Genomic DNA, 19722 nt, shown 5'->3' on the forward strand with positions numbered 1-19722 from the left:
TCCTGGGAAACAAATCTTCTCAACCGGAACATTCCATCAAAGCCTGCAGAGCCTTTGAGTAGTTTCCTATACAGTACTTGACAATAGCTAAGAATGATTTCCTTAAACAAAGTAAATTTGTAAAGTAAAATTAAGTGCATTTGTTAGAAATCTGGTGGAATAAATTTGCTCTTTACCTTATGTAATTTTATGTCATCTTTCAAACAGTATGTGCTCCTTAAAACATGACAACAGTTGTATGACCTGTAAAACTCTTTCCAGTTGATAAGAATTACTGTACACGTGTAATTTTTGTACTCGCTCGCTCAGTGCCTAAGAACCTGACAGACAACCAAAAGGGCCAGTGAAGGATGACAAGCATGGATCACTTAATGCGTTACACCGCAGGGCATTACTTTCTGAAATGAATCGTCCCTGGTAATGAGTTGTGGGCGTACCACTACACGCCCAAAACCAAGAAGGCCTCTATGGAGTGGAAACATGCTGGTTCCCCAGTACGAAAAAAATTCAAAGTGACTCAATCTGCTAGAAAAGTGCTTGTGACAGTGTTCTGGGACATGTTTGGTGTGTTACTGGTGGACTTTGTTGAACACGGGACCACTGTGAATGCTGCAGCCTACATTAAAATTTTGGTTAAGTTGCGTCATGCTCTTGGTGACAAATGCCGCAATATTAATGCTGACGGTGTCAAACTTCTTCATGACGATGCCCGTCTTCATGTTGCTGCTCCTATTCGTGAGAAACTCACCAAATTTACATGGGAGGTGCTCCAGCATCCACCATACAGTCCAGATCTGGCACTGGTGGACTTTAATCTGTTTGGTCCTGTGAAAAATTCCTGACCAGCCAACACCTTGCGACAGATGCGGAAGTGAAATCTGTAGTCCACAGATTGCTACACTACAACCAAACGGACTTCTATGAAAAGGGCATATTGAAACTGGTACCACGATGGGAGAAATGTGTTGAGAAACTTGGTGACTATGTAGGAAAGTAGATCAAAGATGAGTTCATTTGTGATTTGTTTGGTTTTGGTACATATTAAACATTTCAGGAAAAAAATGATAGTGCGTTACTTTCCGATCTGCCCTTGTAATAATATATAGGGCGATTCAACAGGTCGCACAGAAACTTACGTAGCCCATAGAGAGATCAAAATATAACAACTTTCGAATAGGAACGTATAGTCTAGGCAAAATCCTGTGTCAGGGCAAGTCTGGCAATGTCAGAACAACATAATGAACAATTTAAAATGATTTTTCACTCCAAAATTCTCCAAATTCCTAAACAATTTAGAACTGTGAAGTTATAGTTGTTCATGCATGCAGTGAAGTGAAGACAATGAATGTAATTTATAAAAGGTGCCATCTACCACATTCAATGCATGCACCATATCGGTGTAATAAACTCTGGCACACTATGAAATACACAAACCATTTCAGATGCTGCAAGTAGTGTGGCAAGAAAGGTTTAAAGTAAAAATAAAACATTCATTATGCCATTCCCAGGCTTGCCTTGACAGGGTTTCGTCCTAGCTTATACGTTCATATTCAGAAGTAGTTGTACTTTGATATCTCCTTGGGCTACTTCAGTTGCTGAATCAACTTTTAAAAAATTTGATAAAGAACTAAAGAAAAGGAAGAAAATTTTTCATCCTAGATTACTTTATCATCTTACAAGGCAGTGGTATGCAGCTCAGAACAAAAGCTAACTGAAAACTGCAAAACAAGTATTCTTTTATTACTCATCACAACCCACAATTCTACAGCTTTCCCTGTTTTAATATAAAAAGGAAACTTACTCTACATGTATGCTTATATAAAGATAATTAGTGATATTAATTTTAGATAAACTATGGCATGAAAAAACATGAAAAACAAATATCTAAATCCACCAAGCACAGTTCTTTTTAATCCACATACAGTCCTCTTGCAAACATATGCAGAAGCTATACAAAATTTGGGAAGTCAACAAGCACACAATGAGTTTTTAAAACTTTATTTGTTCCAGAATTGGCACAATTATTCGATGAGTTTTTTAGCCTTGAAGAAACTGCGGAGGTACATCACTTGCCACGTTGCAAGGCCAAGTAGACAACACATACTAAAGATGCTGAAGTAGAGAACACGGCTGTTAGTAGATTCTAAAACAAAGAAAGATTTATTTCAAAATTGGGATAGGAAGCAGAAAGCATGCACACAGATCAGGGACATCACTGTGGTAGTTGACAACAAACACAGGCATGTAATATAACTGAGTGAGATTTTAAGGGTTTGCATCAGAAAAGAAAAACACTGTCAAGGAACTTCGAACAGATGATATTACCCTTTTCCAGCTGGGCAGGAATATTAACGGAACCTTTCAATTTGTTTCTATCCCACCTCAATGGCTGTTCGTCAAATTCCAGGTTCCTTCTTATTATGCTGTTCTTGATCAAATCCAACCACCTTTACCTGGGTCAACCTTTTGTTCACCTTCCTTCAGTCTTGATATCAATCAATTGTTCTGATAACCCTCCCCCTTCTATCCTCTTAACATTTCCAAACTATCTCAGTTTATTTCTCTCCATTCTGATGGAAAGCTTTTCTACAACTTCCTTCCTAACACCCTCATTTCATAGTCTGTCCCTTTCCATCTTTCCTATCTTCAAAATTTCATCTCACTGGCCTGAATTTGAAGGTTTTCTCAAGGTAGAGGACAGCAAGATGTACAGTATGGGTTGTGTTGGAATTTTTAAAAAAATTCACCCTGAATTTTGGTCATTTTAATGATCCTAAAAATCAATTAAATAAGTAAATATTATCATTTTTGGATTAAAGCTACTTTATATTAATGAATCTTTAACAAAAGAAAGCCAAGCTTCCGACCAAGTTTCACTGGCTTTCATCAGGGCAAAGCATATGAAGGTCTGCTGCAGACAGTAAGCATAGAAATTCTCGGACGTGAAAGTCACAACTACATTATTCACAACCCCCTCCTAATTCGACTCTGGGATCATCACACTGTGCTGTGGTAGTCGGGAGGAAAGTTACTGACAGCTTGGCCTTTTTCTTTTTGTTAACAGCTCGTTAATATACAGTGGCTTTAATCCACAAATAATAATATTTATTTAATGTGACCATAAGCCACGAAAACCTATGCATTAATCCTGAAAATCTGTTTGATAACTATCGTATGGTTCAGAAAACAATTTGAATGGTAATTAACACACTTGATGAGAGACTTTCCTTCTTTCTGACAATGGATACAGTGAAGCTATGTAGCCAGTAGGTCTGCATTTGCCCAGACAAACTGATTGTCTTACAACAGAACTGCTGGGGTTCAACCAGACAGATTTCAGTGAAACTCAGGTGAATGATCAATATAACATATCCTAAATTCATTGGTAATAATCATTTTGCTGTAAAATACAGAGTAGTATTAAAATTGTTCTTCATTTCCCGTTTCCAGTCTCCTGGAATGGGTTGTTCTTCCACAGTTCACCTCTACACTACTCCCGTTCTACAATAGTTCTTCTACTTTTACTCACCTCTTCACTATACTCTTCTTCACCATACCAATTCAATTGTTTCCGGGCCTTCCCCGTTGTCTTCTTTCTATATTCTCTGTAAATCTATCATCTTCCATTCTCATCATGTGTCCATACCATTTCAGTTCACTGGTCTCTATCTTGTCTTGCAGTTTTGGGAATCTGGTTCTCTCTCCGATTTCTACATTTCTGAGCTTATCTCTTCGTCTTCCCAATTATTCCTCTAACGAACTTCATCTCTGCTTCTTGAATTCTGATTTCATGTCATTTTGTTGTTGTCCGTATGTCTGCTCCGCATGTCATAAATGGTGTGTAATAGATGTAGTACAGAATTTTCTTGAATTTCTCTGGATTTTCAGGTTTTACACTAACTCTCACATACAGGTAAAACCTGTTTGCTTGCTAGATTCCCTTTCCAACTTCTTTGTTGATTTTTCCATCCTGACCGAGCAAGTTGGCTGTGCAGTTAGGGTCGTATAGATGTGAGCTTGCATTCGGGAGATAGTGGGTTCAAACCCCACTGTCAGCAGCCCTGAGGATGATTTTTTTATTGTTCCCCATTTTCACACCAGGCAAATGCTGGGGCTGTACCTTAATCAAGGCCACAGTCACTTCCTTCCCACTCCTAGACCTTTCTTATCCCATTGTTGTCATGAGACCTATCTGTGTCAGTGCAACATAAAGCAAAATTTTCCATTTACTTCAATCTTCCCTCTTCCATCTCTTATTACCTCTCATCATCACTATTGTCTTACTCTTCCCTACATTTATTCCTCTGTCTCCTGATTCCATACAGTAACTTGTTTGTGTACTTTCTCGTAATCTTCTCCCCATATCAAAGTGTAAGTAAGCCCTTTGTCTCTTTGCTTCTCATTGTTTACTTTACATTCTCGTAAATTTCATACATGACTGTGACAAAGAATAGAAGGGATAACATACCTCCTTGTCAAAGTCCTGTTTCTACATTGAACCATTTTGTTTGTCCTATTTTGGTCGTCATACTGCTCACACTTTTCATATATGGCTTCAATAACACTAGCCAACATGATTTTGCGGTAACATAGAAAATATGTAATTCTTATGGAAATCGCTGCCCTGATTCCGAAAATGCTATTTTTTTCCCATCACGTCTAGTTTTGACACAATTTGGTGTTTTAGTATCTGCATGAATTCATAAGGTGTAATGTTGAGAGATGTTCTTGCGCAACTTTTTTTAGAATACAACTATGTGATTTGATTTGTTATTGTTTGCATTTTATTATAGGTTTAATGCTGTCTAAATTTTCATTTTGTAGTTGGGGATTTCCTGGTAAATTCATAACAAACTCCCCCAGATACGCAATAGACCGCGAAGTATGTAGGATTGAAGATAAGACAGTTGAGAGTTTGTCTTTCATCTTAGACCACTTGTATAAACAGACATGTTAAAAGCCCCAGCCCTTATGCAATGTTTATGATGGCCTGATAAAGCAGTTTCCTTTCAAAGATAACAGTCCGTAAGTATTATATTCAAGAAGATGAACTTGTATTTTGTACGGATGTTTCAAATGTTCTACGTCGATTGGGAGAGAAAGAGTATGATCCTAGTAACTGGCGTGTTTTTATTGACTCTTCCAAAATAAGTTTAAAGGCTGTTTTGCTTCATAATACAAATGTTCTGGCATCCGTCCACTTGCACACTCCACAAAAATGTCTGAAACATACGAGACTTGAAAAAATTAAATATCATGAGCATGGGTGGCAAATTTGCAGTGATTTGAAGATCATTGGATTGTTGCTGGACAACAAAAAGGCTATACAAAATTTCCCTGTTTCCTATGCGAATGGGATAGCAGGGCACGGGATAAACATTGGGATACAGCGAATTGGACTGAAAGGAAACAACTACAACCAGAATCCAAAAATGTCTTGAATGTAAGTTTATTGACCGTGAAAAAATTCTACTTCCACCCTTGCACATCAAATTTGGATTGATGAAACTGTATGTAGAGGCATTAGATAAAAGTAGCCTATGCTTCCAATATTTATCCACTAAATTTCCCTCATTATTAGATGCAAAAATCAAAGAAGGCGTATTTGATGGACCACAGATTCGTAAACAGATGAAGGATAAAATTTTCACAGACACGATGACCAAAATTGAGAAAGAGGCATGGACCGCATTCAAAGATGTAGTGACTAAATTCCTTGGCAACATTAAGGACCCTCAATACAAAGAAATTGTAAGGAAAATGTTGGTAAAGTTTAAGGAACTCAGTTGTAATATGAGCCTTAAGCTTCATTTCTTAGCTTCGCATCTGGATTATTTCCCTCTAAATTTAGGAGCTGTCAGTGAAGAACAAGGTGAAAGGTTTCACCAGGATCTCAAAGATGCAGAACGACGCTATCAGGGACGTTGGGATGTGAATATGATGGCCGATTACTGTTGGTCGATTGCACGAGACGACCCTTCTAGAGATCATTCAAGAACTTCAAAAACCCGGAAATTCCACGGAAAACGGGAAAAGACGGAGGTGTGAATCTAACCTGCACATAATGTAAGTAACAAAACTATGTATGTTTAACCATGTAATTTTTATTCAAGGTACGATTATATTAATTTAAAAGCAACTGTACAGTTGAAACAAAATAAGCGCTTTATGCTTCAGTTTCACGAATTTCAATATACATTAAAAATATCTACTTGCTTACAAGGCAGCATTTATGTGTATTCAATGCATGCAAAATATGATTACGTTTTGCAAGCTGAAATTTACATTAATCCATCAAGTTTAATCAATACCAAGTATCAACAATTTTACGTAAGAACAAAATAATATTTTGTAAAATTGCCACCAAACCAGACGTGATTCGCCAAAACTAATTTTTTTTCTCGAAATCTGTGTTAAGAAATTCATAAAACCCACCTAGTTTTGTTTTTACCGCACAAAAAAAGTTTTATTTTGCAGGGTAGTGTAATCTGTACTTCTGCTCTGCCTTTTTCTTTTCATCAATGCATTCCAGACCGGCTGCTATAGTACATTGGGTGATATGAATAAAAATGAGATGTAACTCGGAGACAAGTCTCGAAGGAGGATTGAGACGGAAGTCATTTGCGAGACAGAACTCGTCATGTATATGAATAAAGTTTGTTTCTCGCTAACGAGACTTGTCTCCTTCCACTTGAGACGAGTCTCGCACACTGGCTGTGGTATCTGTCAGCTGACGAGTGAATTAACAATTTATTGGAGAGCAACAAAGAGTGGTTTTGTTGGAACAGATGAAAGTGTTAGATTTACAAGCGAAAAAGGTTGATTAGCGACAGGGTGTTCTCGAAAAACAGAAGAACTCATTTCAGTGCAAAAACAGGTTTTGCAACTGCAAATTGAAAATCTTTTACAAGAAAGGGAGAAAAGAGCAGAACAAACAAGTACAACCGAAATGGAACACCCACCAATATTTTTTTCATTTAGAACAGTTCTTGACAGCGTTTTTCTTCTTCAGTTGTGTTTCACTTGGGAGTCTATTCTGCAAACTATACCTTTCGTATTAATCAATATTCAATAATCACTACAGTTATTATTTCAATTCTTTCTAGCCTTACGTAAATGTAGTGGCTCGTACACTTGGTATACTTGCACCCCAGCTTGGGAACGACTGATTTAAGGTTTCTCTTTTTGTAAGATTCCTTCAAGATATTGTGTAAGAAGTTACACTGTATCTATCATCACATTTAGGATCCACATTCAAATGCATAATTTTCTGCGGTCATTGAATGTCACTCAAACACTTTTTAAACACGTTTCATACTTCATTCTTCATGAATATGAAGAGTTTATTGATCATACCTGTGCATAGCTAGAGGTGTTTCTGCATATAATGTACTTTTTTCTACAACTGTTTTACGTCGCACCGACACAGATAGGTCTTACGGCGACGATGGGATAAGTTTAGGAGTGGGATGGAAGCAACCGTGGCCTTACTTAACACGTTGAGTGCCATGCGACCCCATTTGGGTACGTGACAGTAGTCAAGTTTTTGAACTTCACGTCCCCATATGGGGTCGTACGTTCGTTCTAACTCGAGAACTGTGCGAACCCATTTGGGTGCGCAGTAAGTATGTGTTTCGAAGCTCTAGAAAGTCTTTTCCTGCCATCTGCTGGTCGTCTATTTAAGTACGTGCATAGTCCACCTTCCATTCCTCAATTCCTGTTTTGGCGTGACCCCATATGGGTACGTCAAAGTGCTTTGTAGGGTGACAAAGTCATTGTCTATCTCGCGCACGGATTGTTTATGTAAGTGTGCAGAGCTGTGAGTTTCCTTTTCTTTTTTAAGTCGTTACAAGTAAATCGAACAGTAAAAGATTTAGTGCAGATAGTCTGGACGATATATCGAACAAGTCGGACAATGATGATGTAGACGAAGTATATAGTTACAGTGATTTTGAACCCAGTACAGAGCAAATAGCGATCTCGCACGTTCATCCACATTGATGTTACTGTCTTCAGCATACGTATCCCCACTGTAATCCGGTTTTCCAAGCCAGCTGTTGCAAAAATTATGACCGTCTCCAATGATATAGTCACTGGTTTCACATGTTGCACAATCATCGCTGCTAGGTTCTCTCACTCAAATTAAAATTTATACAAACTAAATTATATGCTTGTTCTGTATTACTTAACTACTAGTTCTTCTCATAATATTATTCTGTTACATCCTAATTTACCAAATCCACATGATTTTCATTACTTTATATAACTGTATTCTATACGAAAATTTCCTAACCTAAAATCGGAAGATCGTCATTTACAAACATTTCCTCACCTAAAATCGGGGATCGTACATTTTTACGGCTCCAGTATGAACAAGCTAACACATCTCTCATAATCAATAGCATTTAACGCATCCGTGCAAAGGAAAAGGTAAATATTACCGAGGTTCGTGTCAGTAACTACTGTATAAGTACGACCCCATATGGGGGTGCGTGTACGTGTACAGTTCGTAATGACCAATACGACCCCATATGGGGTCGCAATATTTTACCTAATATACATAATAATTTAACCTAATATATCATAAATACATCCTCATTTCAGCGATCATTTGCTTGGTTAAGCCTGTGAACGTTTTGGCACCAGAGAGTAACTCGATGTTATTAGCTCACGGCACTAGACGGCAATCCTATGAAAATCGGTCTGGCACTCAACGTGTTAAGGTACAGTCCCAGCATTTGCCTGGTGTGAAAATGGAAAACCACGGAAAACGATATTCAGGGTTGCCCAGAGTGGGGCTTGAATCCACTACCTGCCAGATGTAAACTCACAGCCGCGCGCCCCTACCCGCACGGCCAACTCACCTGGTATGTAATATACAACCAGTACCTATATACTGTTGCATAAACTGTCTAAATTTCAAACTTTAAAAACATAGAAATAATACAAAATGCTATCCATATTCATAAACGAATATAACTAACAAGGGAGTTGATTGATTTGGACCGGACAAATTGCAATGAAACTTAGTAACATGATGAGCTAAGATATCTGGAACTCAATGGTGATAACCGTTCTGCCGTGAAATAATATTTTCCTACCGGTATTTATTGACAGTAAATTCTTGCTCCAGTTTTAAATGGAATGTGGTGTGTAGATGGCAGCGATTTCAATGAAATATGGTAGGATGATCAATTAAGACATCAGAACATCGCTGCATGGTTGACGTTGTTATATAGGTTACTTGCAGTGTGACAAAATGAATGACTCTCAAGCAAGAATCCGAAAGTTTAAGGCTATTCATAGCGAGCAAGTTTATATACAAATGACAAGGATTTCATATTACATATTTTAGCTTCAATTGTAAACAACTGAGAAGTATTAAAAGCCTAATATTTTGAAATATTCATATAATGTGCATGTTAGTAAAATGGGTTTGACGAGCAAAACATTCTGTTCATGTTGTCAAAATCTAATGTTCACTCTCAAGCGCACTGTTTAATGTAACTTTTAAATAGAACTATCAGTGCATTTCTTTAAAATAGAACTATCAGTGCATTTCTACAGTGCATACGCGAGGTCAATACAGCTGCAAACCACCCAGCTGTTCTTCAGCAATTAATTATAACAATGTTGTTGATTTTATGACAAAGTGAATATCAGCAATAAATTTAAGACGGGTGGATTGACAGTTCGCCGAAGTTTCATCGAAATCTGTCTGATCCAAACCAAATGCTCCCTTGTAGTATTCGGCGCAAGTGAGATTTTGGTGCGATAGTTGAGAAAGAGCAGCACTCAAAGAGGCAGCAAATCATTGGCCGAATAATATCATTATGCGAATCTGTTAAATGTTGTGAAACAAGTTATAGCATATTTTTCTCAAGGGCACGAGCCGCCGGTTGAAACTTTTAAATAAACTTAGAAACAGTGCAATCGAAAAAGGCATGGGCAGGGAATTTTACGGCACTTGAAGTAAACATAAATGGGATAGCTTACACGAGAACCAAAGATACTCGCACATTCGTTCCATACCATTTGGCCTACATGTGATAGAGAGCGATAATTTTCAGACTTGAAGAAATATCCTTCCAGATATCAAAATGTGAATAATAATAATAATAATAATAATAATAACAATAGGTAATAATTTCGTGTGGCTATTTCTAGCCTGGTACAGCCCTTGTAAGGCAGACCCTCCGACGAGGATGGGTGTCATCTGCCATGTTATTGTAGTGGAGGATAGTGTTGTGTGTGATTTGCAGGAATGTTGAGGATTTAAGGTTAAAATCTCTGACCCGATCGCGAATCAAACCCGGGGGCCCCCTGAACCGAAGAGTACTACGCTGACCATTCAGCTAAAGAGTAGGACAAAGTGAATAATGAAAGTCTTGAATAATTTTAAGTCATATCTTAAACATAGCTACCCTATGTTTTGTTTCAGCCTGTTCCGTGATTGTGAATTAGTTTTATTTATTTTGTGAATAGAAAAATTTTAACGTACAGAAAAAAATCACAAATGTGGAATAGATTAAGAATAATTAAATTAATTTAATAATTACTTAGAAAATTTTCAGATTTGTATGTTGTACGATTTTGCATATTTCTGGTTTGATTTTGAACATTTTAGACTTATCTTCTTCTTCTTAATCCGTTTACCTTCCAAGGTCGGTTTTTCCCTCGGACTCAGCGAGGGATCCTACCTCTACCGCCTCAAGGGCAGTGTCCTGGAGTTTCAGACTTTGGATCGGGAGATACAACTGGAGAGAATTACCAGTACCTCACCCAGGCAGCCTCACCTGCTATGCTGAATAGGGGCCTTGTGGAGGGATGGGAAGATTGGATGGGACAGGCAAGGAAGAGGGAAGGAAGCGGCCGTAGCCTGAAGTTAGGTACCATCCCGGCATTTGCCTGGAGGAGAAGTGGGAAACCACGGAAAAACACTTCCAGGATGGCTGAGATGGGAATCGAACCCACCTCTACTCAATTGACCTCCCGAGGCTGAGTAGGCCCCGTTCAAGCCCTCGTACCACTTTTCAAATTTCGTGGCAGAGCCGGGAATCGAACCCGGACCTCCGGGGGTGGCAGTTAATCACGCTAACCACTACACCACAGAGGCGGACTTTTAGACTTTATGATGCATGTAAATCCTATCGCTAATGGCTATCATCATCATCTTTATCATTATTGTTATATGAATGTCTCGTGTATTGGCTCCAGAAAATGTGCTAACCATTCCTCATTTTCTTTCCGGAAACAGTAGAGATCTTTATAATCATGTTTGAGAGAATCTCTTCGTGCTTTATACATTTTCTTCTCCGTTGCAAAACCATCATAAACTCCGCCATCACGTTTTCAGCCTGATTCTATCGCCTTGAGTCGCCTTCTGGGCAGTCTCAAGAAATGCTGAGATCAGTCTCCATTCAGAGAGACTAAGCTCCAGTTTATTCATATACATTTGGAGATGTGTCTCTGAGAGAATCTGCTAACGAGCTGTGTCTCAAGGAGCAAAAGTCACTGCTGAGACATCGCTTTTTTATTCATATACATTTGAGACATGTCTTAATATTTATGAGACAAGAGTTACGTCTCCGGTTTATTCATATCACTCATTGTCATATGCCTTCTTTATATCTATAAATATTGCAAAATCTCTCCTGAACTCCCATCTTTTCTCCATTATGTTCCTTAATGCAAAAATTAGGTCAAAAGTTTATCTTCTTTTATAAATCCATGTTGCTCTTCCTCCATTTTTACTTTCATTCTCACTTTTCCCTCTAATATACCCCCAAAAATCTTTGCTATATATCAAATGAGGTTGATAAGCCTACAATTGTTATATTTCTTCCTATCGCTCTTCTGGAATTATTTATCAGACCCTCTCTCCGATTATCTGGCACTTCTTCTTCTTCTTTGTCGTTTAGGCCTACTGTGGCTCGTATCTACTCTTCAGTAATGTTGTTTTCTTCTCCTTCTTCCAATACTCCTTCATTTGCTGACTATGAGCCGGCTTTCTCTCCTCTGTCCACTTAGTTCCTGTAGTCTTCTTACTTCCCTTAACTCCCTGTCGGATGGCTTGAGGGAACAGTAGTCGGTCATGAGTTTGTCCCAGTGGGATATCTACTGTAGTTGATACTTCATTTTTCTTCCATATCATTGAAATAGTCTACATATCAAATGTTGCCATACCAGCCCTGCTGCCATTGTCATCCCTGTAATCACTTCATCCACATGTGATACTTTGCCACTCTTCATCTTTTCTATAGCTCCTATTTCCAACATTCTTTTATCTTCATATTGGGTTTCTTCCACCACTCCTACATACTATATTCCTCCTCTACCACCAGTTCTTTGAATTTGACATTAAGTAATTTAGCAAAATACCCTTCCTAACATTGCAGGATACCCTTTGTGTGTGTCAAAATTTGTTCTGTATCTGTCTTTATTGTATCTTCTCTCTCTCTCTTTTTTTTTTACATTACTTCCAACCAATCCATACACCACTTTCTTACTACCTTTGGCATCCTCTCTTAGGGTTTCTATGAAGTTTACCCAGCATTACTGTTTCTCTTCCTGTACAATCTTCTGCCATGCTTTCCTTGCTTCGTGATACTTTTGCTTACTCTCTGTATTTCTGCCTCTTATTCAGCTCCTCCAAGCCTTTTGTTTTTCTTTCACTGCCTCCTTTACTTTGTTATTCCACCAGGGTGTCTCCTTTTCCTTCTCTTAAAATTAATAGCTAAAAACAGCTGGGTGGCTCAGAGAAGTTAGCTGATGATAGAGAATGACCCTGTGACTTTGCAAAATGTGATAAGAAATATTTTCCTACATATCCAATGTTGCCATACTGTAACAAGCATATTTTGATTGATAATAGTGAGAGTAGAAAGAGATCAATTCTTGTTCTGGCAACTACTGTCAGCTGCTCTAACAAGGAGGCAAATAAAGAGCATTTTTAATACTATGTTTCTTTACTATGGGTGAGCACATGTAGAACACTAGCAAATCAGCATGCTTGTTACTTGCGCTGGTCAGTGCTTGTTTCTTGCTTGCAAGTGTTAATGGTAGACACGTAAAATGCTGAAGACTAGCGCCAGTTGCCTTGGAACTTCTCATGGTGAAAAATGTCTTTTTCAAGAGAGGACACTGAGGATGCTGGCAGAAAAATATTGGTAAGAGGAAAATAGCTATTTATTGTATTTATGGACCTTCAAAAGGCATGTCTCTAGATCAGCAATCTGGAAGAGTCTCAGAAAACCCAAATGTTTAAATGTTGTATACCAATTGCAGAAGTTGGGTCCATACTGGAGATAGATGCTCTGAATGGTCTGATACAACCAAGGGAGTACAACAAGGAAGTGCCCTCTTACCTCTTCTATTCATAGCAGTTATCCAACCATTCTGAAAGACCTAAAGGGAGTAGGAAATGTCTTCTTTGAGAGAGCACTGTTCCTGCTAGAGAAAGGTTCATGCAGATGGAGAATAGAAACGCATGAAATTAATCATGGGCAGCACGAATTTGAAAAATACCATCACAACTGAAAATGGAGTTTTAATCTCATCAGAAAGGGAAATGTAAGAGTGTGCAACTCTAGGTAGTCAGCGAACTTGATACAGCCAGTTAAAAGTCAGCGTGGTGTCACCAACATTCTGTGCGACTGAGGTCGGGTGCATTTTATGTTCCGCTGAGGCCCAGAGACATCTAAATACGCACATATATGCAGAAAGAAACATGTTTCAATCATCTTAATGTAATATGCAAAACTTAATTACAAAATTTCATTAAGATATGAGTTGCATTTCAAATAGGCAATTGTATATATTTCTCAACACCACTTATGACAAAATGCTCTTCATACCTGCCAACTTTTAGAAATAAAAAATAGGAAGATTTTTTAATTCTTGGATTTGATCATGTATATTGCGCCATGATCTTGATGAAAAATGCCTACAGTTACAAGGCAAATTGACCATTAAATTTAAAATCTTGAATTAAGAAAACATAAAAATGGTTACAAGAAAATGTAACAAACATGGAACAAAATTCATAACAGTTTCCTTTATTAGACTGTAACACGAAAGGAAATTCAATTTTATAGGTATCTCTCAACACTTGGAGATAACGTTTGTTATGTTTTGTAGCCATAATGTAAAAAGAAAATACCAGAAACTGTCACCGACACAGCACATTCAACTCATTCAAATTATGAACTAAGACTGAACAGAAATATACTGAAACACACAAAACTACCACATACAAAATAGATCAATATGTCTATACATTATTAACATACGACTTTGACAGGGAGAAAAGCACAAAACCGCAAGAAAAATCACGTGGCTAACAACTCCAATGAAACAACGCCAAACAAAAAAACCCACAAAACCCCATGTTAACAGCGCGCGAACAAGGAACTCAATCTTTCGTCCTGATTAACGGAGTCGCTAGTGCGCACTAGCCTCTTTCGCTTGTAGAACGATTGCCGTCCCGAATTCTCAGCTGTAAAACACACACGATGCTGTAGTGAGTGGGAAATACGATACACTTGCCAAATAAATACACTTGAAAACGAGGTTGCGTAAGTTACACAAGCACACAATTTATCCTAGGGGAAGAGTACTGACCGTACTGGAGGTTATATTAGTCCAAAATAGGAAGAAGTAAAAATAAATCGGAAAATTGGAAGACTAGTTAACAAACGGAAAGTTTCCGGGTAAATCGGAAAGGTTGGCAGGTATGGCTCTTCCTGCATGTCTAGAATTGTTAAGGTCACAGCATAGATTTACCATTCCCCAGTAATTTCTCCTATTTTTTATTCACAATAACATACCATTCAAAACTGAAGGCTACTGAAACCATGAGCAAACGAGTGTGGGAAATGTCCTTCACATACTTCTGCATTATAATGAAATAAAGGTCAATGACCAGTAGTCAATAATTAAGTACCACAGCAGATCTCTCTGAAACATTCTGCTCGACAGAAGGTTTGTTAACTTCTACTAAACTGTACCTATGTTATTGTTAATACAGCAAGCTATTCTGAAAGTAAGCAGACAAAAGTAATTAACTAAATGCTACAAGGCACTTACATTCAATTTTCATTTCAAGGCTGATCCCCCACACCTCACAGTGCAACAGCCCTGAAGTGACCGCTGCTCGGCCCGAAGGCCTGCAGATTATGAGGTGTTATGTGGTCAGCACGACAAATCCTCTTGGCCATTATTCTTGGCTTTCTAGACTGGGGCCACCATCTCACCGTCAGATAGCTCCTCAATTGTAATCACGTAGGCTGAGTGGACCTCAAATCAGTCCTCGGACCGAAATAAAAATCCCCAATGTGGCCGGGAATCAAACCCAGGGTAAGAGGCAGGCATGCTACCTTTACACCGTGCGGCCAGCTTTTCAAGGCTGATATCCTTCCAAAATATTTTGACATAGTTCCTATTGGCCTTTTTTTTTTCACTCTCTTATCCCATTAAGTTTATAGCAGGCTTTGGAATATATGGAAAGTGGTGATGCTGTTATTTTTAGCATTATATATGGTTAGAGTTCAGTATTTTTCTAATGATTTTGTTCTTGAGTGATCCCCATCTTCTGAGGAGGTGGTACGAGTGTTGTCTCCATTTTCCTCATCTTGAATTAGTGGTTTTATCACATTTTTACCAACAAGTTTTTGCTTATTTCATGAAATGGTAGTTTTTTGTCATACCGTACACCATTAATTTTATGGAACTTCGAGCCCAGCAATGAACAGATCGACGCGGAACAGCCAACTAGCAGAGAAGTTGTATAATCCCTTTCTTGATTGCGTGGTCCGTACAGTCTAGCCGATATGCCATATTTGCACCGAAAAGCCATACGAATTATGTTATTTTAAAAATATATTTTAAATTTAAATTTGGAAAGAAACGAGAATACCACATTTATTTATTTTTCCCTAGTAGTGCATGAAATGATTCTCGCTGTAAAAGATTCTGAAGGTAAAACGTCCTCTCAGTCAGATCTCTGAGAGAGAACTACAATGAGAGAAACTCTTGATCAGGAAGTAAAGCAATATCTTGTTCTGAAGAGGAAAAGTAAGGTAGGGAACACTCAGAATAGGAACGTGGAATGTTCGAACACTATTGTAAAGTGGGAAACTCAAAAATGCCAAGCAAGAAATGATTAAGAACCGCCTGGATATCCTTGGTATTCTGAGGTGCGTTGGTATGGGGAAGTGGTGAAGTTACAAGTAGTGATTACCATTTTTACTACTCAGGAGAAGAGAAGAATGGAACCAATGGAGTAGAATTTCTACTGAAAAACTACCTCAGAGGGAAAGTTATTAAAGTAGATGCAACTGATGGCAGGATAATGATGATGAGATTAAAGGGACAAGGATTGGTGCTAATACAGGTGTACATGCCAACCAGTCAACATCCCTTAGATGAGGTGGAAAAATATTATGAGATGATAGAAGACACAATTGAGAAGGAGCAAAAGGGTGCTTGTGTTATTATTATGGGCAATTGGAATGCTGTAGTTGGAGGTGAGGAAGAGGGAATTGTTCAAAAATATGGACTTGGAGAAAGGAACAATAGAGGACAGACCCTGACTTCTGTAAAGAGAACCAGTTAGTGATAGGAAATACATTATTTGAACACCACAAAAGATGCAGATATACTTTGACATCTCCAATGAATGATCAAAGATATCAGATTGACTGTATCATTATACAAAAGAGGTTCAGAAATGGAATGAAAAATGCAAAGTCCTATCCGGGAGCAGACATAAACTCAGATCTCAACCTACTGTCGGATTTTTTATTATGGACACTCGAGTTTAGGCTTTAATTACAAACGAATCAATAGGCCTATGGAAATTCGAGTTATACCAATATTTTCCTTGTTTAATTCTACATTAGCGTATATAAGACGCATTGTTTTCGACGTTCATTAAATATTTTTTATTTGTGGTTGTAATAAATATTGCCCGGGTTTTTAGCTTCTTCTCTACGAAGCGCTCACTTAGGAATATATACAAGGAAAACGACTTGTCTGATTTTAATAAAATTTTTATATGTCATAACCACATGTATTTGTAGTGTAATACTCAAGTTACAATTTTTTTCAACCACCCTGAAAGAAGTTCTTATCATTTTTCTAAAGCAATTCTTTCTCAGCTCAGGATAAACGTACACCAGCAAACCTGGGCTTGTTTTGAAGCATTCAGTCATGGTTATCAGAAACTACAACAACTGTAACCGTACAGTGTGGTACCGAATTTATGAAGAGTAATATTGAAGGGAGGTTTTGTGTACGCCGGACCGTGCGATTAACACCAGGCCGGGTGGTGAAATCGGGCGCAGTGTTGCCGCGTTCAGTAGTACTCACGCCTACAATGAACACAGCTTTTCGTTTACTTTCAACCTTTAATTTTTTTTCCCCTTATAAATTCCACTTCCCATCACCTTTTCTCATGAGGGCTTTGGACCTTCAACGACAGCTTTAAAAATGGTTAACTTCCTAACTTAGAAATATCACACTGTACAATTTTGCAAGAGTTATTTGTATTATTATTTACATATATTTACGGTATTTAATTCTATTAATTTTCTTCGTCTGAAAAATCACAGTGTTCCGAAGAATTGGTGCTGCTGTCATTCATGTTGATTATGACTGACTCAATATAAGGGATATTTGCAGACAGTCCATTTTTTTCCCAGTAGTGGTCTTCAATTTTCTCCGCGTGTTTAATATGTTGTTTCCAGAGTTCAAGGGTCACGGTACGTAAGGCTTCTCGGAATAAAGCGTAAATTGCTTCCATACTTCTACCATTTTCTAATTTGTTAGCCATGTTTGTTTTTGCTATTTTCCCTTTTACGTAAGCCCAAATGAGCTCGATTGGATTAAGCTCGCAATGGGCCACTGGTAACCAAATAATCTGTACATCTGGTCGAAGTCGTTTAGTCAGTAGTTCCAGCTTCTTTACCAATGTTTGAAACTAAGGCCTGGCAAGGACAATCAGCTCTGATTTAGTTAATTTGTTATAATCGTCAACTCCCAGTGGTAGTGAAATATTCTTTGACGTTATCCAATGTATAATTTCACGTTTCAGCCATGACATGTTTGGCTTTTTAGATGAAGGATTGACCCTCGTATGATATGGAGCTTGATCTATAACAACGACAGCCGAACTTTGAGGCAATAAACTCAGGACTTTCATGAACCTTCTTCATAATGAGTCGAGTTCATCTCATTCTGGTAATCACCACACTTTTCTTGCCATTAAAACAAAGTTCGGCACCGTCAAGAAATCGTTCTTCACTTCCGATGTGTAAAATTATGACCTGGATGACGTATTTCCATCATTCTCCTTTAAAGCGGCTCCTACTCTCTTCACTGACAACAGCGATAATCCAAGACAATTTGCCACCTTCTGGTACACAGGGAACCTCTTGTCCCCTACTTTTCCCCCCTCACATTGAAAGAAAAAATAGCACTCAAAATCATTGCAAACCGGGCGAGTTGGCCATGCGGTTACGAACGCGCAGCTGTGAGCTCGCATCCGGGAGATAGTGGGTTCGAACCCCACTGAGGGCAGCCCTGAAGATGGTTTTCCGTGGTTTCCCATTTTCACACCAGGCAAATGCTGGGGCAGTATCTTAATTAAGGCCACGGCTGCTTCCTTCCCATACCTCGGCGTTTCCTCTCCCATCGTCGCCATAAGACCTATCTATGTCGGTGCGACGTAAAGCAAATAACAAAAAGAAAAAAAAATCATTGCAAGTTCACCCTCTGATAACGGCGGTCTCGGAGGCATCTTGAAGTGACGTGTTCAACATGCAGAACATAGGAAAACTGAAAATAGCTTCCGGGCAAACCAAGGTCACGGGCATTCCGTTTCACAACTGCCCGGGGCGAGTGTACTGTGTTCGTTGCGCGCGTGGTTACTACTGAACGCGGCAACACTGCGCCCAATTTCACCACCCGGCCTGCTGTTAATAGCACGGTCCGGCGTACACAAAACCTCCCTTCAATATTACTCTTCATAAATTCGGTACCACACTGTACGGTTACAGTTGTTGTAGTTTCTGATAACCATCACTGTGTGCTTCAAAACAAGCCCAGGTTTGCTGGTGTACGTTTATCCTGAGCTGAGAAAGAATTGCTTTAGAAAAATGATAAGAACGTTTTTCGGGGTGGTTGAAAAAAATTGTAACTTGAGTATTACACTACAAATACATGTGGTTATGACATATAAAAATTTTATTAAAATCAGACAGGTCGTTTTCCTTGTATATATTCCTAAGTGAGCGCTTCGTAGAGAAGAAGCCAAAAACCCGGGCAATATTTATTACAACCACAAATAAAAAATATTTAATGAACGTCGAAAACAATGCGTCTTATATACGCTAATGTAGAATTAAACAAGGAAAATATTGGTATAACTCGAATTTCCATAGGCCTATTGGTTCGTTTGTAATTAAAGCCTAAACTCGAGTGTCCATAATAAAAAATCCGACAGTAGTGGTAGCTGAGGTGGAAGTGAAAATAAAGAAAACCACTAAAGCTGCAGCTAGAGAGAGGCTAAATCTAGGAAAGCTTAAGGAAAAATAAAAAAATGATGAGATGGAGAGGTTTACCGAAATGACGGAAACCACTGTAGATACAGGAAACTAAGACTGGATAGCAATTAGAGATGGAATGAAAGACGCTGCAAAACGAGCACTTGGCATAAGAGAA

At 38.4% G+C, this 19722-nt stretch overlaps 1 protein-coding gene across 2 annotated transcripts in view; it reads right to left on the reverse strand.

The window, feature by feature from the left end:
• Nucleotides 1-1712: 1712 nt before the first annotated feature.
• bai (Transmembrane emp24 domain-containing protein bai) overlaps nucleotides 1713-19722 on the reverse strand; it is a 76699-nt gene continuing 58689 nt past the window's right edge. For both annotated transcript variants that reach the window (XM_067152539.2, XM_067152541.2), the window contains exon 5: nucleotides 1713-2143. In XM_067152539.2, the coding sequence (XP_067008640.1) occupies nucleotides 2022-2143 (122 nt within the window). In that variant the 3' untranslated portion in view covers nucleotides 1713-2021. The remainder of the gene's footprint in view (nucleotides 2144-19722) is intronic.

Source organism: Anabrus simplex, chromosome 8, assembly GCF_040414725.1.
Source record: "Anabrus simplex isolate iqAnaSimp1 chromosome 8, ASM4041472v1, whole genome shotgun sequence".
Lineage (NCBI taxonomy): Eukaryota > Metazoa > Arthropoda > Insecta > Orthoptera > Tettigoniidae > Anabrus > Anabrus simplex.